Source organism: Amblyomma americanum, chromosome 1, assembly GCF_052857255.1.
Source record: "Amblyomma americanum isolate KBUSLIRL-KWMA chromosome 1, ASM5285725v1, whole genome shotgun sequence".
Taxonomy (NCBI): Eukaryota; Metazoa; Arthropoda; class Arachnida; order Ixodida; family Ixodidae; genus Amblyomma; species Amblyomma americanum.
In genome coordinates this window covers 52,215,374-52,238,637 of record NC_135497.1, presented here as the reverse complement: position 1 = coordinate 52,238,637, position 23,264 = coordinate 52,215,374, and the positions used below count along the sequence as shown (strand labels likewise).

Here is a 23,264-nt window from a genome sequence, read left to right as displayed (position 1 = left end):
TCCGAGGACGAGCGGTTGAGACAGTATGCTAAGCTACTCGCCGGCGCGTTCCCCAAATTGCCGGCAGACGGTGAAGTACCCGTCTAGTTTGAGTCAGTGGAATGCTCGCTCGTGGCTTACAACGTGCCGAAGGAACATTGGGCGCAGCTTGTGTTCCCGGTGCTGGCTGAGCGGGTAGCCTACTTATCGACACGGTTCACCGCAGAGCAGCACAGGGACTATGACGAGTTGAAGGCGGTGGTCCTAGACGTGTTGAAACTTTCAGCCGCAGAGTATCAAAGGCGGTTTTCTGGGGCCACCAAGCGCCGCGAAGAAACCTGGAAGGCTTTTGTCACACGTGTCCAGAGTTACTTAAATTTTTATTTAAAGTCACGATGCGTGTCGTCTTTTGACGGATTATTGAAGCTACTGGTTGCCGACCAGCTCAAGGCGGGGCTATCAGAAGAAGCACATAAATATGTCAAGCTGCGCGAGGGTGAGAAATGGCTGAATGTGGATGAGATAGCTGCATTGCTACAGACATACGAGGAGGCCGCCGGGAAGGGAAGCGCTCAGAGGAAAGCCCACAGCTTTAAAGGTTTTGGCACGCCCCCAAAACCGAGAACTGAAGCCCCACCCACGCGGAAGCATGGAGCAGAGCGAGGAGACAGAATAGCCGCAGTCAGGCCAGGAGGAGAAAAGAAAAAGGTATCGCGGTCGGCTGGCTGTTTCCGATGCGGAAACTGGAGACATGTCGCGAAGTGCCCATTTGATCGTGAGAACCCAGCTGATAGACGAGAGAATTTACCGCGCGATGATAGGCTAACGGCACGCGTGTCCACCCATGCCTTGCAATCCACGCGTCCAGCGCTCAGGGACATTAAAATCTGCTCTAGGGAAGCGGTTATTGGCGCTATTGTGGACACCGGTGCAGATATCACCGTAGTGCGCGAAAGCCTTGTACCTGAGGAGTTCGTATCCCCACATGGGACGATCGATCTCGTCTCCGCTTTCGGAGAGAAGGTAGAGGCAAAACTGGCAGTAGTTCCATTGGCGCTGTGTCGTGGCGCTCCCCTGATCGAAAATGTGGACGATGCGACACCGGTGTTGTGTACGCTCACCGACAAGCTCACACAAGCCGACTGTCTAATTTCCGCAGACGCATGGAAACAGCTGCACGACTCGGGCAAGACTGACAGTGAGAGTCTCGTGCAGGCGGTGGGAACTCTGTCGCCGCCGGCTGAAGACAGACCAGATAGATCAGGGCCAGACGTGGGCACCGAGCCCGTCCTGGCGTTCGCAGACGAAACCCTGCCCCAGCAGACAGTTGACAGTAATGAGGTCGAGCCATCACAGGCGGGCGGCACGGCTGAGCTTAGCGGGGCACAGAAGTTTCGCGCGGAGCAGCATGAGGATGAGACTCTGCGTCAGGCCTGGCAGAACGCCAAGCAAGGAAAGGCGGGCATGTCTATCGTAGACGGAGTTTTGTATCATAAAGACCAGGTGCTAGGCCAAGGAGTACAGCAGTTAGTACTGCCAAGATTACGGCGCGAGGCCGCACTCAGCCTAGCACACGAGTCCTATTGGGGGGGACAGCTGGGCTTTCGCAAGACTAAAGCTCGCCTAAAGTACAGTTTCTACTGGCCGGGCATGGAGTCGGATATTCGCAAACACTGTGACAGCTGCCATAGCTGTCAAGTGCGTTCAGACCACCGGCGAACCGATAGGGTACCGATAACGCCTCTCACTCGCCCGAAGTTTCCCTTTCAGAAAGTGAACGCGGATATCATAGGTCCGATTGAGCCATCATCTGGCCGAGGACATCGGTACGCGCTTTGCATAATAGATCTGTACACGCGTTGGCCAGAAGTAGTTTGCCTAAGGTCTTTGTCCGCCAGGGCAACCTGCGACGCGCTGCTTTCGGTGTTTAGCCGGACTGGGGTTCCCGAGGTGGTGTGTTCGGACTGTGGCACCAATTTCACAGCCGCACTTACGAAGGAGTTCCTCGAAAGACTCGGCTGTACCCCGCGCTTTTCTGCTCCCAATCATCCGGAGAGCAATGGGGCGGTGGAGAGGTGGAACAGAGTCTTTAAGACCATGCTCTCACACGTAACTGAAAATGAACCGAAAAACTGGGACAAGTTCATTCCCTTTCTTCTTTGGGCCTATAGGGCGGTGCCACACGACACCACTGGCGTGTCACCCTTCCGAATGCTTTACGGCCGAGACCCAGTAGGACCACTCGGTATCCTGAAGCAAAGCTGGGCAGGAGACATTGAGGTACCCAGGGAGCTAGCGAGTGCTCCCGCTGAGTATTTGAAAAATTTGAAAGCACAGCTCGAGATCGCGGCAGACATTGCGGAGCTAACGACTAGAAAACAGCAAGAGGCGTACTCGTCGCACTACAACAAGCACGCAATGGTAAAAACCTTTCGGGAAGGTGAGGCGGTCCTCGTCTTTGATGACAAGAGGCCAGAGAAAATGTACCCGAAGTGGCTAGGGCCGGCGGCGGTGACAAAAAGGTACCGCGAGCACTCGTACTATGTGCAGATGAGTGACGGTCACCGCATGCTAGTACATGCAAATAAGCTACGCCCTTACGTCGGGAAGGTAGGTTCGGCGAGCGTCATATTTGATGACGACTGCGATTTTGGAGAAATCGAATATACCCCGCACGCAAGCAACGTCCCGAAGGACTGGGTAATGCCTACGCCGGATAAAACAAGCCACTTAGACAGGGATGCAGCGGAGCTGGTGCACGCCACGTTCGAGCAGCACCAGGCATTATTTGCGAACGAACCGTCAATCGCGCGCGTGGGCAAGCACAGCATAAAGCTCGCGGAGGGGGCAACTCCAAGGCGAGGCCATCCTTATAGGATCCCAGAGGCTTTAAAAGACGAAGTAACGAGGCAAATTGATGAGCTCCTTGCACAAGGCCTCATCTACCCCTGTAAAAGCTCTTTTGCACACCTGATCGTGTGCGTTCCCAAAAAAGGCGGGTCGGTACGTCTTTGCATAGACTACCAAGCGCTGAACGCGGTGACCGAGATGGACGCATTTCCTATGGTTTGCCCCCAGGAGCTGATCATGCGAGTCGGAGCCGCGAGGTTCATAACACTTCTGGACCTCAGGCGTGGCTATTGGCAGCTGCCACTCACTCAGGATTCTCAGCTTCCGACAGCGTTCATCTCGCACCTAGGTCAATTTGCCTGGCGGGTGATGCCTTTCGGTCTTAAGAACACAGCGGCAACCTTCCAAAGGAACATGAACCAGTTGCTAGCTGGGCAAGAAGAATACGCTTGCGCCTATCTAGACGATATCGCCGTATTCAGCCAATCTCTAGAAGCGCATATCCATCATTTAAAGCGGGTGTTTTGCACTCTGGAGGAGGTAGGCCTGCACGCTAGCTGGGAGAAGTGCCAGGTAGCGATGCCTTCAATCCGCTACCTGGGGCACGTTGTCGGCTCAGGCCGGCATGGCCCAGCCAAAGAGAAAATTGAGGCCATCGAAGGAATTCAAGCCCCTAAGACAAAGAAAGAATTGAGGAGCACCCTTGGGCTGTGCGGCTACTACCGTAGCTATGTTCCCAATTTTGCAGAAATCGCTCTTCCACTGACACACCTGACAGGAAAAGGCGTGCCGAACAAAATACCGTGGCCAGATGACGCGGACAAAGCCTTGAAAGCCCCGAAGAAAGCTCTAAGCGAGGCGGTTTCACTGACCACTCCGGACCCGCGAAAGCCGTATCTGCTTTTTACAGACGCGTCGGCAGTAGCAGCCGGTGCCTGTTTAACGCAGGTGCCTGTTTAGCGCAGCTTTCTGACAACGGCACTGAGGCGCCGATAGCCTTCGCCAGTCGCAAGTTCACACCATCGCAGATGCGGTGGGCGGCAATCGAGAGGGAGGCATTCGGGGTAATCTGGGCATTAAAAAAGTTTGAGACATGGGTGTTCGCCGCCCCCGTGACTGTCATCACTGACCACAATCCGCTCTCCTTTCTTACGAGCAGTGTGCCTCAAAGTGCAAAGCTTACGCGCTGGGCTCTTGCGCTCCAACGCTACAATGTTGCCATTGAACGTCGCAGAGGAACCGACCATGCTAACGCAGATGCCTTGTCTAGAATACCCAACGCTTGATGGGATAGTGCACTGGCTGACGTCCCGCAGTGACCGCTGGGGATAGTGGACCAGGGAACTGCGTACTAGGACAACAAACTGTACTCGTTGTACTCAAGAAAGGCGCACGTCGATCGAACGAAAGTGTGGGATTTCTTTGCGTGTTTTTTTGTCTATATTTTTGTGGACCTTAGTAGCATGTATCTGTGTGTGTGACGAAGGGTCGCAGCATGCGGTCTCGCAGGCTTCGGTTGCTTGCTCGTGCAGAGGTACTCAACCGCCACTTGCCGAACCCTTTTTGTTGTTTGTTGTCTTGGCTTATCTCTGAATAGATTAGCCGAGTCTTGGGGGGAAGGTGTAGGGTTCGGCGCGCTGTCGCATCTTTTTGTACATGTGTTGCGAATATTCCGCGAGAGGGCAGTGACCTAGGCTGCGCGTCCGGTTTTGTTTTATTTTGTTTTGCTTTGGTGCACGCCGTTAGAAGGGAACTCGTGCCTTTTTGGTTAGTCTCCCCATTCGTCCTTACGGTTTCCTTCGCCGCTCTGGATGGCGGGGCTATCTGCCGGCCTCGACCTTGGACCCCTGTCCCCTTGGCGGATTGCGAGACCACCTAGGGAGGAACTCGTGGGTAAGGGAAAACGCTGACATCAGTTCTGAGCTTTCCTATTCGTCAAAACTGATGAGCCGCAGTTAGAAGTTTATTTTTACGTGTGGAAAGGGGCGCGGGCATCTTCGGGGTGTACCCGCGAAGGGAGCCGCGCCTGTGTGCTTTGGTCTCTAGCGACTCCTAGCTGGCAGGCGCTCGGTCTGGCCAAGTGCGGAGGGAGTGACCGTTGAGAGCTGGTGCAAGGCGCGCCAGTTTGACTGTTGGGACGCGGTGTCCCTCGCCTCTGTGCAAGCGGTCGGCTAGGCCGGCCGCGGATAGCTGTGGCCGTATACTGACTTTTGTTTGTACCCAGCTGTAAATAGCCTGTATAAAAGTTCGTTTCTCACTAAATCGCTTCGCCTGCAAGTCATATCATCAAGAAGCCTTCAAGCGGTGCATCCAGTTTCTGGAAATCACCGGACGAACACCACCGGCAAACGTTTACTCCTCTTTTGCCATAAATGCAACAATGCAGAGGTAGTGGGATCAGGTGCGGCTGCTAACAGGCATCCACTGCCTCCCCAGCATTAAATAAAACTAGAGTACTCCATTCAAGGCTTAACTGCAGTTGAACTCGCATATAATGAACTCGCAAAAAAATGGCTAGTTTATGGTTTATGGGGGTTTAACATCCCATCGCGACTCAGGCTACAAGAAACACCGTAGTGAAGGGCTCCGGAAATTTCGACCACCTGGGGTTCTTTAACGTGCACTGACATCACACAGTACACGGGCCTCTGGAATTTCGCCTGTACTGAAATTCGACCGCTGCGGCGAGGATCGAGCCTGCGTCTTTCGGGTCAGCAGCCGAGCACCTTAACCGTTGAGCCACCGTGTTGGCTTTTGAACGCAGCCGCGCTTCTCCGGGTGAAATTCGCGAATCAAGCACAACAGTGCAAGCACGAGAAACAGAGACGGGTGCCCTTTCCGACGATGTGGGCTGGTGCTGGGCTGCTGGGCATGCGGTGCGTATGCCTAGTAAGTGTTCGTGGAGTCATTGCTTAAAAGTATATAACAGCTTTGTGTGTTTGAAAAATACATTATTTCGAATATGCCTATCGTGCTGTTCAACCTTTTTTTGTGTGCCCGAAGCATTCCAAATATTCGCTTTGAAATTATTCACAGAGAATTACTATTCGCTCTGAACCAAAAAACCCCTATTCGCACATACGTACTAAAAGACGGTGTGTAATGCGCCTGCAAAGGCATTACTTTTATGCGTAGAAAGCCACACAGGCTATTACAGTTGGAAGAAGTGCACTGTTAAGGGCGCCCACATTGAAGGAAGAGTCTGTTTCCCAAACATTAGCAGTGAGCTGCGAACTGACCATAGTTTTAGGCACAGGACACAGCAGCAGTAACATATTGGTAGCAGTATTGTAGAGGAAGTGCCATTGTAGTGCAATAGACATTGTGAGGGATGTCCCTTCAGATGACCTGCATTTCGTTTGCCTAGACGTGGTGCGCAAGTTGCTTGTGTTGTGGTTCCGTGTTTCGAAAGCTAGAAGGCTTGGCAGCAAAGTCCACATGGAACTCTGAGAGAGAAATGTCAAGGCTGCACAGTTTGTTCCTTGCGAATTTAACCGAAAGCCACACAGTCTTACAGATCTAGATTTATGGAAGGGCAGAGTTTCGTTTCTTCTAGCTGTATGGAGGGCTTGTGCTACTATCACCTCTTCCATTAGCGAGGTATGGAAATTTTATATTTATTTTATTTAAACATACTGCAGCCACTGAAGACCAAGCAGGAGGGCTATACATGATTATATAAATAAATGCAACGCAGCACTACTATGAGCAAGCAACAAAACAAAAACAAAACTAACAGAAGTGCATTGGGACAAGAACATCGCAAAAAGAGGAAGGAATCCAGCTGTGTGATAGACAAGAGACCTTTAGCGGAATCTATGCTGCAAACAAGTTTTGCATGCGGCTATTACCATTCTTTCAAGGCCTAATGCCACACAAAGTGAAGTGCAGTACGCAGGGGGGTTTTTGAGTCATTTTGTAAAAGGCTTAGCAAAATACCTCTATGGTAAGGAGCACGTTTCACACAATGTACATGGACTATACCATCTGGCATCCGATGTTGAGCATCTGGGGCCATTGAAATCATGCAGCATGTTCCCATTTAAGAACCATATGTCTACTCTGAAAAGGCTGCTCTAAAACCAAAGCATTCACTTGATCAGCTCACTAACAGACTATCAGAGCAAGAAGTCATACTGAAGGAGGCTCAGCAGATGCAAATTTCCCACTGCTCACTGCCCAACACAAGTCTGGGCCCCTTATTGCTCCATGTTAAGGGCCTCAGCTTAAAAAGGTGAGAAATGGGAGAAAAAGGGAAAAATGAAGGCATGAAGACACGATTTGTGAGGCACTATTTTCACCTTTGTCGACATTTGCACTTTGGACGCAGCTTGAAATAATGTTATTTTTCTTTTTCTATGTGCAGCAACTGCATGGCCTTGGGGGAATGGCTGCACCACAGGCCACTAGAAATATGCTAGAGTCCTTCATGACACCAGAAGTGGTTGTAAATTTGGCTGGGCCAAAAGGGCAAGAAAAGAAATTTTGCAGCCTTAATGTTGCACATGCGATCCTGAGTACGCTACTATTATTGATTTGGTTTTTCTGTGCACTGGCATCCCTGTTACATGGGCATTTTCAGTGGTAACTGAAAATGCCCATGTTTGCAGACCATAGGTTAAACTCAATGCTTCTTTTGGGCTTAGTAGGTAAATCACACATTAAGTAACATTCATATCTGCATCACGTTTGACAGGCGATTGCTATACTCATGAATGCTTATGGCACAGATATATATGGTGTAGATGCGTTATATAAGTAATGTGTGGATTTGCAAGAATACATAATAACACAGCTCGAAAACAAAGGCATTGTGGTTGGAGTTTTAGTGGATTTTTCGAAGGCTTTTGACCTGGTAAATCACAAAATCTTGCTAAATAAATTGCAGTGCTATGGTATCTGAGGAAAAACACTATCATTAATGAACTCTTATTTACCATTTAGACAGCAAGTGGTATTGATTAATGGCATGCAGTCTGAACCGAAACCTCTTTTATGTGGTTCCCCGCAGGGGAGTACGCTGGGGCCTTTACTGTTTTAATATTTACATAAATGATATTGTCAATATTAGCCACAATGCAAAGTTTGTCATCTATGCTGATGATATGGGTCTATTTTTTGCTGGTAATGACATCCATGACCTTATCTATCAGTGTAATTTGTGTTTTTGCGTTTATTTTTTGTGCAAATTTCACATGTGGTCAATTGCTATGTATATCTCCTGCTCAATCGCTCTTTGCCTTGTAAAGGAGACTGCGGGCTCTAGTCAAGTCGCTTGCCTCTAAAGCGACTTTTACTCGCAGTCTCCTCCATCACTGATGGAAATAAAGTTATTATTATTATTATTATTATTATTAATACCACAATGAAAGCTCTCTAGGATTGGTGCACAGATAATTTAATGCAGATAAACGAGTGTAAGACTAAAGAGGTCATATTCAGGCCGAAAAATGGACTCATACCACCGCATCAAAATATTATTTTAAACTAGCGTCTTGTAATAGTGGAGCAGTTCAAATGTCTCGGGCTAATATTTTCCTCAAGTATGTCATGGGACTATCATGTTAATCATGTGTTACAAAAAATTGCTCATATCACTGGTGCAATAGGTCATTTAAAATATATCCTTCCTACACAAACTAAAATGATAATTTACAACTCAATCTTCAATTCTCGTTTAAATTATTTCCAGTTACGTGTGGGGCACTACAACATTCACTAACCCTGAACGTATTTATTTAATCCAAAAAGGTATCTCAGACATGCATATAATTCATCGTGCCGACATCCGAGCGCAGCCTTCTTTAGCCGTTCTAGAGAAGTACATGTTCTGTATAAATATTGCCTTAGTGTCACCTTTAAAACACAAATTAGGAACAATACAACCAACCTATGGAAATTAGCTGAACTAAGGAACAAAGCATTAGGCTATCCAACAAGACATTGCGAGGAATGGATAGTGCCGACAACTCGACTGAACCTAGGGAAACAATGCGTTCATTACACTCCTCCATCTCTTCTTAACATTTATGCTCTCATTAATTTCGATTTGTTTTCCTGCTTCCACCGAGAACTTCACACATTGTATTTAAAAAACATGGCTTAAATTTACTTCTGTGTACACATTGCTGTTTTGTATGTTCTTTGGTGGTTCTTTGATGTAAGTTTCAGTTCTGCCTCCCTGCTGAACATTAGGTTTGTAGACTCGTCAAGCTGCTCATTGGCAGATTTTTTCTACAACCCCTCCATCTGTATTGTTAGATGGGAAAATAAATTGATTGAAAAAATATAACTGCTATGATATTTTTTCACAGGCCATGAAGAAGAATTTTTCTGATGGCAAACAGTGCAACATCATAATGTTGTGAAGGTGTGGTTTCACCACTCGGATGAAGAGCTAAAGAAAAAAAGAGGCAAAAGCGACAAAAGTCTTGCACAAAGGTGACTTTCGGACTAAGCCCAACTGATGTAGACTTTGAATGGAGGTCTTTCTTTTCTTAATGTTTTAGGTCGTGCAGCAGAACTATTTTGCTATGGAAAAACAGTGCTTCAGTGCATGCGGTCATTTTATTCTCATATGAACCCATGAATACATGTCATAGTGACTAACTTTTATAACAGTTGCCTATGCTGAAGAGCAGTGTTGCATTGTAAGCTATGTTCAGTATGTGTACACTTATAACCACACTGAAAGTCATATTTGCAGCCCCTTATTGCACTAGCGACATAAAGAACAGTGCGCTTGAACTGAATTACACATATTCAACTGCTAATTTTCCATTTACATTTCGTTAGGCAGCACAGAATACAGCAGCTCAAAAGAGATGTAAAGAGGCCAGCACAGCACACCACACACAGCACACCAGCATCCAGCTAAAACCTCCTCAGAATGTACTCAAAACATCATGAATTGTCCTTTTGAGGACATTCTGAGGCTGTCCTGAGACCAGACACGAGGATCTCTAAAACTTATTGAGGATCATTTGAGGACGTCCTTAGGATAAAGAATATGTTCAAAAAATATCCTCAGTACGTCCTCAGGACATTTCAGTGTTGTCTGGGACACAGCTGCGCTTATAGAAGGAAATTCCACCATTAAAAAAAAACAGAAGTTAAGAAGGAAATCACACAAAAACGCAAGTGGAAGTTTATTTCCAAAAAGTTATAATTCCTGTTTTTTGTTGAGATATTGCCCTGGATTGAGCAAGGGCGCAAGGTATCACGTGATCTTAGTGTTGACTGCTGTGATGGAACTGCAGCTGAATCATTGCGATAGCCAGAACATAATTTTTCGAGATGTGTAGGCATGATTCTGCTTCAGTATCGTTACACACAGCAGAGGAACCCACTTAACCAAGTAACTGCCCAAAGCAGGTGATGACAGTGAATAAACAGTGCTACAGTAGCAAACAACATTTGGCAAGGGGATGCAGCACCCTGGTCTGCAAATGTGTGCAAGGTAGCAGCACAATGCCTCTAAATGCACAACTGCGTTACTTAGTCCAACGGTACTATGTCTCACAGCACCCCTACCTTGTCAAGGATGCATGTCAAGGACACTGAACTTTTTTTGGTTATAAAACTGAATTTCGAAAATTGAAGTCTGTGTACTTTTATTGTTTTCTTTTCGGTTTAAACAGAAAACTCCAACCTCTATAGATATCTGATTAAGGCTACATTTACTATGAGCTACTTCTGTTCAATCAGTTTCTGAAAATTGCTCAACAAAACTCGATTTACATTGTATTTTATTCTCTTATGCTGCCAAAAATAAAAGAATAGCAAAAAAAAACAATACTGTTTGCTGCCACCTGACTAAGCCCCAGACCCCACATGATGTCCGTAGCCAATGGCAAAGTTTTGTAAAATTGGGCCCCGTGAACAATAATCGAGCACACCGACCTGTGATGGACACGAAGGAGCCCTCTGGACACCCGTGGGCCGCCCTGGGGCAGGCCGGGCAGGTGCGGGTCTGGCAGGCGCTGGCCGTGTCGGGGCCACATGGCTGTTGCTTGAGCTCTGCAGCACTGGCCCCGAGATGTCCACATTACGGAAACTGCCACGCTCACGGCTGACACTGCGGTGTGGCTTTTGGTGCTGCGAAGGTGGCATTGGCGGCGCGCTTGGTGCTAGCGGCTGCTGTGGGACCATGGGCTGGGTCACTGGAGCCGAAATGTTGAGTGCCTTGATGGCCTCGGCATCTATATTAAACTTGGACAGGGGGCGGCCCCCACGCCGATCAAGGCCCACCTGCTGGGCACGGCTCCTGAAGAATGAAAGAGGCACAGTCCACATCACGGTCCAAGCAATGCACCAGTGCACAACTCCTCACTTTAACTTAAGAACACCGAACAGAATCCAAACTGAACTACGCCGTGCTCCAGCTTTCCACAGCCTGCAACTTTAACACTGGAAAAGTGCCAACTCGTACATCCATTGCACTCCAAGTCTGAGCTCTTTTTTTTTGCTGCAAAATTATCAATATATTGTTATCAATAACTAAGCTCCAGCGAGCTAAATTCACCTTCGTCTTTGTTAAAAGGGCACTACTATTTATTTGAGAAAAAAAAAAGGCTGTCAAAGCAGCAGGAAATCAGGCCCAGTCCAACCATCTAAACAGATGCACCATAATGACTCCCTACAGCAGCACTACCATGTACAATACTGGCTAATTTTTGTTTCTGGCTCAGCTGTTCATTGCTGAGCTTTAGATTTTTTGGTAATTATTTACTAATACCTCTTCCATCAATAATGTAACAAGGAACTTAAGAGAATTGGCCAAAGTGCTGCAACAGGTTGGAAGTATGTTCTCTCAGTGGAGCTACATATGCAAGGCACAGAAGTCTGCACGTTGCTGCGAACAAGTCCACGTCTTTTTTCTCTTCAAAAAATGGCGATATGAAATTGGGGGATGGAGTCTACCTATCTGCAGCGTCTAAGGTAGTCATGGCCGAGCCACGGGTAGTATGTGTCTCGGGCCAGTGCCCATTCCTGGCATGATGCATGGAGCTCCATGTGTGAAAAAAAAAATGTTAATTCATGTGCACATCAGTTCCACTATGAAAATTCGAAATGCGCACCATTTACCAGACTCACTCATGCTGGCTGCCACTTTCCCTGATGAGCAATAAACAACACGAGAGCTAGCTTCCGGTAATCTCCGAAGCGTGCACATCGCGCAGGATTCCGAAAGCACAGGATCGTTGGCTCGGTTTGCCGCTAGTCAGCCAGCCACATGCAAGCATGGAAGGCAGGATGGGGCACCGTTTGACCGCCTTTGACATCCATTTGCCTCAGAGTCCTGGCCTTGAGACTGCATCGTTACGCGTTTTTTACTTTGCACTGTGCAAACCGCGATGCCATTCCGCGGAGGACGGGACGTGTCAGATTATATTTGGAGTCAACTTTTTCTTTTTAGTCGGCGAGGGCTGCAAGTTTAAGGCTTGGCTTACAATGGCGCAATATACCATATCTGAAGCATTTAACGTGCACCTGCTAACAATTCTTGGCTTTGCAGGATTGTTTATGTGATGCATAGCATGCATTCATGTTACGCTGCCAGGTGCTCTGAATTCATCTCCCGTCAGCACACACTATCGCAGCCACTGCACCTGCGTGCCACTCCTCCTCCAGCTTCTCCTGTGCATGTGCAGTTTATATTAGTAACAGGCGCATGCGACAGACTACAGCTGTAAAGCACACCTGCCACCTCACAACCGTAGCTGGCAACTCGCGGAACCGGATATCACCTGCGTCTCACACATGCGTTTGTTTTCAACCAGTAGCAGACGAATTTTTTGCCAGTTCCCAGAAAGCACCATATCTTGTAAAAAAGGCGGATTCCTAAAGGACAGTACAATAAATTATGACTGTGGAGGTATGTTCTAGAACAACCTATGTCAAATTGCACTGCACGATTCAGCCATACTCTAAACTTCTTTAAAAATGCAGAGTTGAGAGGACTCCTCTCAACAATATCAGTGCTTGAATGAACTACTTGCGTCAAAACAGATCGCATGGCCATCTTTGCCACGTTGGCTTGAGCACGCAACCAGTGAACCATGCTATTGGATAAGCCCCAATAACCATGTCAAAGCAAACAGATGGCTTCTGTTGTATTAAAAACTAATACTTAACTACGACAACTTTCACAGTGACATCAACGACGATGTCAAAAATTTACTGACGATTTACAAACCGAGAAGCATGCAGTAGCAAAGCTATCCCTGAAGCTTTTAGAGATCACTGGGCTTCTGCAACACTGGTAGAAGGTACTTGTTTTTTTACTGGGACACAGGTGGAGCAACTGCCAACATGCTAAATGTAAAGTTCTAAAATATTAACCTTGCCACCATTAGCACAAAAAATACAAACAGTATCCTTGAAAGTGCCCTTTTCGAGAAAAATTTGTCTAAACATACATAAAATGTAGTGGAATAGGTCCTCTAAACCAAGTTCAATGGTTCCATAAGCCATGGGAATGCTCTGAACTGTGGTTTCCAAGTGGAAGTGGAAAAAATTGGAGGGGACACTTAAGCTCTGCCTCAAGGATATGACGTGATAGCGTTAATGGGTTAATGCCCATTTATGCAGAATTGGTCATTCTGTACTTACAGTCATAGACTGCTGAGAGTCCCCATATCTTTCCTGGCGCAGTGGTGCAGTGGTTAAGCGATGTGCCACAAACCTGCAGATGGCAGTTGCTACCACCGGTGGGCCTTCTGCAACCCAGGTTGCTCTTACCGAGCAACCTCTCACTACCGATCATTAATTTAACTGCCACCTGCCATGGTAGACAGTTTTCTCACAGTCCGGTGGACAGGCTGTGATGATGCCACAAGGTCATGTGAATTATGTGGCCCTGCCCCTTAGGTTTCTTCTCTAGAGATTTTTCGCGGATTTTTCGCTCACGGCCAACGATGCAGACGCCACAGACGCCGACGACAGCTTTTCTGTGACACACGCTCCTTAACACTATTGCATTAAAATTGATGAAATTTGTCTTTAGTGTCCCTTTAACTCAACACACTTGGAACCCAATCTGACCCCATATAGGTTATGGTTTACGGGGTTTAATGTCCCAAAGTGACAGGCTATGGGGGACACCGTGGTGGAGGGCTGTGTATAATTTCAACCAGCTGGGGTTCTTTCATATGCACTGCCATCACACTGTATACAGGCCTCTAGCATTCGTCTCCATTGAAATAAGAGTGCCGTGGCCGGGATTGAACCTGCATCTTTCAGGTCAGCAAGTGAGCCCCATAACCACTGAGTTACCACAGTGGCCTTGACCAAGTTTAGCAGCATAAAGGAGACGTACTCGTCAAAGCCAAGGAGCATGCATACAGTTGCAGACAGCCAGCGCAAACGCACTAGGCTGCAGCTGAAAATATTAGCAACAAGAACCAATTGTGTGGAAAAATATTGTGCACGTACACTACTTACCATGCAACCAAATCCTGTGTTAGCACACATATCCTGTGTATGCTAACATTGGATTTGGGCACAATGTTTCCGATAAGAGCATAAATGACCATATACCCCAACATATCATGGCACAAAAGCCAAATACAAAGAAAGTGCAAAACATGCTCTTATAAGTGTGCAGCATAAGCAAAAGTATTCACTAATTAGACTCGTTACTGCATGCCTACTGCAACATAACAAAAATCTGGCATACTTTTTGCTGCCTTGCGAGCTTTCGTCATCCACCATGTCTTCAGGTGACGTCGGAAGTAGTATATAGAGAAACTGGTGATCACAGCCAGAGGCACAATGCAGAGGAAAATTATGTACATGGACACCATAAAACTGTAACCGGCTGTAAGAAAAAAACAGAGTGAAACATACATTAGTCTATCTGCTCATCAATACACATAGATTTAATTTATAAATATGGTGTGTACGGCAAATACATAACTATTTTTCCGTATGCAGTAAAAGCTTGCTAATTTGACCCCAGTTAAATTGGAAATCAGGATAATTTGAAGTGCTGGCTCAGTCCTGGCCAACAAAAGCCATATAAGTCTATGGCATCGTACACTTGCTACTTCCGATGCTACGGGTCTCGCATCAGTTAATTTGAACGGGCTCCCAAAGAGAAGACGCATCCAGGTATGACTGGCGTGGCAAGAGATGATTGAAATAGCCCTCCTCGGAACCTGAATTCCATGCTGCAGAGTCACTCGTGCACCTCTGACAATAGCGTGCAATGGTAGGAGTGAAGGCGTGACTACGGACGGACGGTGCCATCTCCGTAAACAGTCCAACTGCTCATGTTTGGTTTTCTAAGCTTCACGCAGCCTGCGTCACTCAGCCAACCATCCTTCCAGACGCTGATTAATGCATCGCTGGTATCCCCCACAGTAATTATGGCACAGCCTCAAGTGTGTGTGCAATTCAGTAAAGCCCAATTATTAAGGCAATGTGAGCTTTAAACAGGACAGGGAATTTTATGACTTATATCATACTAAAATTTCCTATCAGAAACAATCGTATCATAAAGATTCCACTGTATATTCCCAAAATACAGCTGTCCATACCATCCACAACAAGATTCAAGTAAGAGTATGAAAGCTGAACTGAAAAATAAAGACAATTTTGTACGATTCTATAACACTTTTGAAAGCACGCTTCCAATGAGCATTTTACAGTACAACTATCACGCAAGTTATCCACTGGCACACATCAGTACGTACCTGATGGGTCTGAAGCTGGGCCACTGTCTGAACTCCCACCGGGTCCTGGGTAATTGCAGTATGGAGGAGCATAGCCCACCATGCAATGGCAATTGCCACGGCTGTTGCAAACCTGCACAACCAGCAGGTCATCATGCTGCCAGCAATTTGTGCAACACCATAACAAATAGAGCTTTAATGGCAGTTTATTTCTCAGCTTGAGAAATATTCTCAAGCTGAGAAAAATAGCTTGACAAATTTCTCAGCTTGCTCCATGTTGCTAGGCCTTATGTTGTGACACTATCCTTTCGAGCAGCGGGCCTCTTTATTGAGGCCTTAATAAAGAGGCCTGCTGCTAAAAATAATAAAAATGAAAATAGAAAGAACGAATAATAAAAACCTATCTCTAGTATGAAAACAGACTACGATAATTAACAAAATGATAAAGGCCAACTTACCCCATTATTATAACAGTCATAAGGGCATTTGACTCCATAGATTTTTTCAAGAGGGACGCACTTCTGGTTCATACAAGCCTGCAATGTATCCAAAAAATGCTTTTGTTTGCACAGTTATTTAGGCACCACCTGCTCCTCTTTGGCCACACAGATGCTATGGTAAGTAGGACCATTCTATAGTAAAGTTGCTTGGCCCAGCAAAAACATTTGCTATATCAGTGTCTATATCAGTATCAGTAAAAGGGTACCGTTTTATTGCCACCAAAATTAATTTGCCTTGCTATTACGCTGTTATGTGTTTGTTGCTCCGAGGCGTCCTAGATTGTGCGTGTGCTGCGATGACATCGTTACGTGAGTACACTGCATGGGTGAACACTCTTAAGTATAACTTTGTTTATTAAAGCTGCCATTAAAATAAAAGAAAAAAATGCACAATCATCCACGGAAGGTGAAATGTTTCACTGGACTATACCAGTGTTTTTGCTATATGCAAAATTGCTATGGTGGGGTTCCACTGCATATAGAAATTGCACAACATACAAAGCTGCACAAGTGAACAGTGGTGAAGTAGTATTTAAGCAAGATTCTCCAACGGCTTTTTGACCGCCCTGGCAGAAGACTGACAAAAACTAAGGTGAGTTACCTCTTCCTCTCTCGTGAGAGAAGTAAACTCATTTTTCGGTCAGGTTCAAATTTAAAAAAAAAAATAGAAAGCTTGATAAATGCTTAAAAAGAGAGACAGAGGCAGAAAGATGTTCCAAATTTGACCACTATAGTGGGACCTTTTAGAATGAAATGCAAAGGTAATTAATAACATGAAACCGCTGTACATGTCAATACAAAAATTTCTGTGACAGTTGAATAAAAGCATGATAAGATACCCAAACAATGAAAACAATTCAATGTGAAAATTCCAAGGACAAAACAGAAGATGAACAAACACAGTAAAATCTTGTTGATACCCTCCCAGTTTCCAAGTACAGAATCCCGGCCATTAAAAATGTTCCACAGAGTTCACTATTTTTCTTTCAGTTAATAAATTCCGGATATCACAGATCCCTGCAACTGCACTGAAAATTCTAGCAAATCCTAGTTGTATAGTACGTTTAGCAACCAGCTTCATGTGTGCAAACATACCACTGGGCCAAACCTGGGGGCACGCGACATGAAAAGTTGCAATTCAACCGCAGTCGCCTGCCATGGTGTTTTTCTCTGTACTGCCTTAATTAAAAGGGGCGAAGCATTAAAATTAAAAAGTAAAGTGCATTTACATATGAACGGTCATTCCCGCAAGGACGCCACATGAAGAGCAGAAACGCAGCGGCTTCTTCAGAGTGCCTTAGAGCAAGCAGGCGAAGCATCTGAGAACTACATGGATGCGCTAACATGCAAGCGGGCGGGGTATGGGGAATGCAAACCAAGGATGCTGCGACAGTAACCTGCGTGGCGGCTTTTGCGCAGTGCACCTATGCAAGAGGGCAAAGCATTCTTAAACAGGGAAGAGATCGCTAATTTTGCCACTGCCGTAAATAGACCGGATGGGTTATGAAGTTTCTTCCCTGCCAAGAACAACGCAAATATGCAATCAGTTCTGTGGGCACTCTAAAAGGGGCTGCTCAGACCTTGGACCTAGGAATTCTAACAGAGATTTTTATGAAGTAAAAATGCCAATAAATAGTTTTGTATCTCACTGAACAGTTACATTTTAAAAAATTGAGCAGTTTGAATCGTATGTTTTTCTATGGCGTTTTTTGTTTTAACATTTCAACGAGGTTTTACAGCAGTAGGCTTTAAAAATAATGAATTTCAACAGTTAAAAATGAACCAGTGAAGTTCACATTTAAAGGAGGATGGGGATGACATGGCTTAGATATAAGGTAAAGTATTTCACAACTTGGTTAGAGAAAACTCTACCATTTCAATTCTGTAGTCAGTACAAACTTAGAGGAGTACAAAATATCTCTGCAATGAAAATCTAGCAGGATTATGGTTACTTAGTCTTCACATATGAATACGCTGAAGAAAAAATTTTGAGAGGACACACAAGCTCCGCCTTAAGGGTATGACGTGATAGTGTAATGAATTCATTCCCATATATGCAGATTGTCATTCTCTACTTTACATTCATAAATCCCCAGGAGTCCTCATACCCCTCCTCCTGCGCAGTGGTGCAGAGGTTAAGCAATGCGCCAGTACAATTTGCAATGGCAGGTGCTCCCAGTAGTGGGGTTTGTGCTCTGGCTGCTCTTCCCGAGCAACCAATCATTAGTTGGTTGCAAACTGCCACCTGCCATGGTGGGCAGTTTGCGATCGGTGATCAGGTTGTGATGATGTCGCAAGGTCACATTACCTAGGTGGCCCACCTGCCTCTTAGGTTGCTCTCTAGGGACCGCCTGCCTGTGCCATGCCTGTGATTTTTTGCTCACAATGCCGATGCTGACGCTAACACGGATGCCGACACAAATACTGGATTTTCTGGACAATGAGGCCTTTAACCCTACCATGTCAATATGGTTATTTATCGCACGATATGCAAACACACCAAGATTAAATTTTTTTAGCTCTGGTATACAAAGAATGGTTTGGTTTGGTCTGGTCTGGTTTATAGGGTTTAATGTACCAAAGCGACTAAGGCAATGAGGAATGCTGCAGTGGAGGGCTCCGGATAATTACGACCAACTGTGATTCTTTAACGTGCACGGACAATGCACAGTACAAGGGCCTCTAGCCGTTGACCTCCATCAAAATGCGACCGCCATGGCCGGGACCGAACCCACGTATTTCGGGTCAGCCACCGAGCACCACAAACACTAGCCACCACGGCAGCTTGAATGGAGGTGTGTATAGAGCATAATTAAAGTGTATAAACCGAACTAATATCGTATTTAATAGAACTAATTCCATAAGAGGTTTTTATTCGTACCTGTTGAATATACAAGTTTAATCTGAAGTAATTATACAGTCTGGCATTATGAAATGAACAATGGTAAGGGCATGTGGGATCATAACTGATAGAGGACATGTGTTGTTACATGCTTGCAAGCGAAAACAATGTAATTAATTGCATTTAGCTTGAGTCCATCGTAACATTAATAAAAACATCAATAAACATTAACATTAATAAAATCTAAATTAAGCTTTGAAGTTAACATATTCAAACATTTATATGAAGAGGGAAGTGTTGCATCATCAGCACAAAGAATGCTATCAGTAGGAGATAGGCAGTTAGGAAAATCTTTGAATAAGGAAACTGAGGTGCCCAACTTTTTTACATTAGATAAGCAGCTAAAGAAAATTAAAGGAATTCTGCTAATGCAGTAAGGCAATAACTACCTATGTAGTTAGCTTTAGTAATTAATTTATTAATGTCTAATTTGCATTAAACAGTAATGTTTGCTTCCATATTTTCTGCAGACTTCATTATATGCATTATCAACTTTTGTGCTTTTGTCACATTATCCTAAATTCTATAGCTATAAGTTGAACATTGTTATGTTGTTTTTCTCTTGATTTTAACATGATGTTTATATCCTGCATTGATGCTTTGTAAATGCATATTGTTAAATAACATTCCTTTCTGTTATAAAGATGTTGATAGGCATATTATATGCTGTAGTGTTGAATGAAGCGTTGTGTACTTTTAGGTTCTGTTCTCAATTAGGCTGCTGTAGGGGGCGAGGACCCCACGTCAAGCCTATACCTAGGCTTTCTGTCCCCGCCTCTCAGATCTCTGGTGTGGAATAAACCTGATTGATTGACTGACTGACTGACTGATTGAAATCGAAGCAATGTCAGTGCAGCAACTTTGCCAAACATCAAATTGTTTACAGTGCAGGACATTAAATTTTTCTAGATGATTAAACAATCTTAGATATGTACATAAAGTTTCTAAATTATTTTACTGAAAAAAAAGGGGAAGACTGGGGGTGGCCCAAAAATTGCTGATGAGATTTTATTCCCTTTTGAAAACAGACAAATCAATTTTTTCTCTTGGGGAAACACCTAATTAAAAATTAAGCTCATTATGAGTGTGAAGATATAAGCAATGACATCTGCAATCAGTTTCCTACCATTTTCTTAGATACCATCTAGGCCAGAAGTGGAAATTTTTATTTATAATATACTTCTCACTTCAGTAGATGATGTGAGGAAGAGGAAGATTCAATGCTGACAACAGACAGTTGGGACAGTTGCAGAACAGTTGGCAATGGTCATTAGAGGAGCAGCTGAAGCAGAGGATTGGCACTAAAATTACGAGCAATTTCCAGGGGGCTACAGAGAGTTACTCTGTCGTGAGTGATAGTTGGTATGGAAAAGTTGTTAGATTTCTTGTTGAGGAAGAGTTAGACGCCACTGCTGATTAGAGTCTGAGCAAAAAATTTCATTTTCATAGTAGCATTCTTTAACAGTATGTTCTAGCAAAATAATATACGACCAACACAAGGAAGCTATCAAATGACGGAACTTTGGATGATTAAAGATAAGTCTTTGAGAAGCTGGTAGTAGTACTTGTGACATGTGGACTTTGGGTCATTCCACGCGAAAGGAGACGCGCCAAATTTTCGACATCTTAGATTTGGCTGACAAAATTTATATCAGTTAAGACAAGTTCCAACAGAAGTGTACAGACCTTCTTTTGAAGAAAAAAAAACTTTCTCTCCAAATATCGCGCTCCAAAGTGCAAGAAATCGCCTTAGTCTGGGCATTTTTAGAAAATTATTGCTCAGGAACTGTTCCTTGCCGAAAAAGTTTCTCTCTTCATGCATTCAGGTATTGAGATGCCTTGTGTCCCAAAAGGTAAACTGTGGATGACGCCAATTTGGTCCAAAATAGAAGTGCTTAACAGGAGAAAAATTTCAAGATTTCCACATTTTTTAAAGTAAACTTTTAGTCTAAATTTTGAGACAACTTTTTGGAGCATTGTCTGAAACCCTGTTATAGCAATGTTTGTGTTCAACTTGACTACTACGCTTGCGTTGTTGTGTAATTCGTTGTTCTAGAACTCTGCCATTGGTCCATGCAACCAAACACAACATGTCTATTCCAAAAACTGAGCAATGAATTTCTATCCAAACAAAATCACTGACATTCACTCTCAAGCAAAAGCCGAACCTTCAGTTCACTCATATTTCACACCAGTAGATATGGCAATTACACCAGCAGTATATGGCTAAACCACCATGATCTGAAGAAATGTGATGACAGTAATCAGGGGAGTAGTATCCTATACATAACAAAAGAAGCTGACTCTTTCAGGCAACATAATGGCAAATATGCAGTACAAGTCAACAAACCTTGTTGGTGCCACATTTTGCACCATTCGGCGACTGGCCAACATCGGCAGTGAATAAGCCCAAGTCCACAATGGCTGATCGACACGTGTATCGTTTGTCATTTTCATCAATGTAAAATTTGGACTGCACAGCTGCTGACTCTATGCCGAACTCCAGTCGTTCATTCAGGTGCACACAGTGCAGTGTTCCACACATAACATCCCTGAAAAAGTTTATGGCAAAGTTAGCACCTTTCTCGCTCGCAAGATAGTTTCACTGATAAGTCACACAAGAAGTTTTCGTGAGCCTTCCTATTTTATTTTCATTTCCAATCATCCCCACCTTTATAATTACAACCATTTCTCATATTACATGAACTAATCCCAAAGGAAAAGAATGTCTACAGCAGATTACACGTGCACAATAAAACATGCACTGTGGCAACAAAGGCTTTGATGATGTGCAATAATGCATACCTTTCTTATAGCAGAATAGCAGCATCAGCACATCACAGTTAAAGGTTTCAAAACGAGAAACCTTTGCCAAATAGACTAAATGGATTTCATATACCCACAGGAAGCATCAAACAGCTTGAACATTTCTTCTATCGGGACATACTGATTTCAACACAAGGGTATTTTTTCTATAGCCAATAATAAGCAGCTGCCACAGGCTGACCTCTTAAATTTACTTGATATTATCGTATGTTGTCGACTGATGCCTAAAATAAAGAGTTCTGCAATATGGTTTTGCCTCCAAAATTTTTTTCCGTGCACAGAACACTTTGTAAGATGAAGAGGTGCAGCGCCACGCTTATGCACTCTGCTTTCTTGGCAATTTTGGTTATGAATAAATTAAAATGTAATAACAATCGGTACCTTAAAGTTACTAGAGTGAAACTAAAGATGCTTTTGCCTGTGCCTTGCTTATTTTTTCTGTTTCAAAAACTAAGTCTTTTTTTACTAAAATTTGACAAACTTGGCCCAAGTCAGATTTTTTTATCGACTTTAAAGGTCTGTGTCTCAAGAAAGGAGTGTGCCAGAGCTACCACAATTATACATTGCGTTTTACACAAGTGGGACTATTGAAGTGAAGAGTGTCATGTTTATAGGGTTTATGGATAATGAGATACAGCCACGCAAAATTCAAAAAAACACAGAACAATGAAAACTTCTGACTACCATTTAGAAAAACATTTTTGATATTTCTAAACTTTGTTTTTATATTCTTCTTTGCACCAATGTTTATAATCATCAAAAGCATATTAAATAGCGCTGACAGTGTAGTAATTTCAGCCCTTTAATGAGACCCTTGTACAAGGCTCGGCACATCATGTAGCTCTGAGGAGAGTCCTTGTGTGCGACTGTAGAATGCGGGCAATACTAGGATAGTAAATAGGTAGGTAAATGAGCAAAATATTCCAAACAATTGCCAATCCAGACGTAATTTCAAGCAGCGCTTGAAATAAAGCCGCTAAAAGCACGTCTTACATATGCAGGCAGCAGAGCAAGTCTGAGGACAACGCACTTTCAAGGATGGGCTGGAAGGTTGTCTCGCTTCGGATGTATGGGTGACACAGCACCGACTTCATATAGCAATGCTCGTGAAAGCAAAGAGTCCTTGGCTCCCAGTTCTTTCTTTTAGTGCACGCGACGCTCCCCCTGCACTGCGCACCACGATAACACCACACGGTGCACCGCGCTCTGGCAGCAACAAACCTTCCTTCTGGGCTGTTCTTGTTCTCCTCACTGTGTTGGTTTCAATGAAAAATCTAAGGCACCGGAAGCTATACTGACATAACAAACAGGGTGTACACTTCCCCCCAAACTTCAAAGCCGACTGCACAGCGCAAACGTGTTCCTGCAAGGCTTGTTTTTGTCTGCCCTCGGCAGCCACGTTGTCTTTTCAAAAATTAACTATACAAATGCTATGTTAACAAACGCTTCCAGTCCTTGTTGCAGAGAAGACAACACATGTAGGCTTCCCCTTTTCCCCTCACACTCGGGGTGAAGCCTCCTGGCAGTTGT

General features: G+C 44.6%; 1 protein-coding gene across 1 annotated transcript in view; it reads right to left on the bottom strand.

Annotated features, from left to right (window-relative positions):
* The window catches only part of LOC144112817 (zinc metalloproteinase-disintegrin-like protein F1), a 61,910-nt gene that overhangs the window by 12,170 nt on the left and 26,476 nt on the right, over positions 1-23,264 (bottom strand). Inside the window, exons 15-19 of the mRNA XM_077645632.1 lie at positions 21,259-21,460; positions 15,965-16,042; positions 15,528-15,639; positions 14,513-14,650; positions 10,732-11,099 (exon numbers count right to left, since the gene is read on the bottom strand). Coding sequence (XP_077501758.1) covers positions 10,732-11,099; positions 14,513-14,650; positions 15,528-15,639; positions 15,965-16,042; positions 21,259-21,460 — 898 coding nt within the window. The remainder of the gene's footprint in view (positions 1-10,731; positions 11,100-14,512; positions 14,651-15,527; positions 15,640-15,964; positions 16,043-21,258; positions 21,461-23,264) is intronic.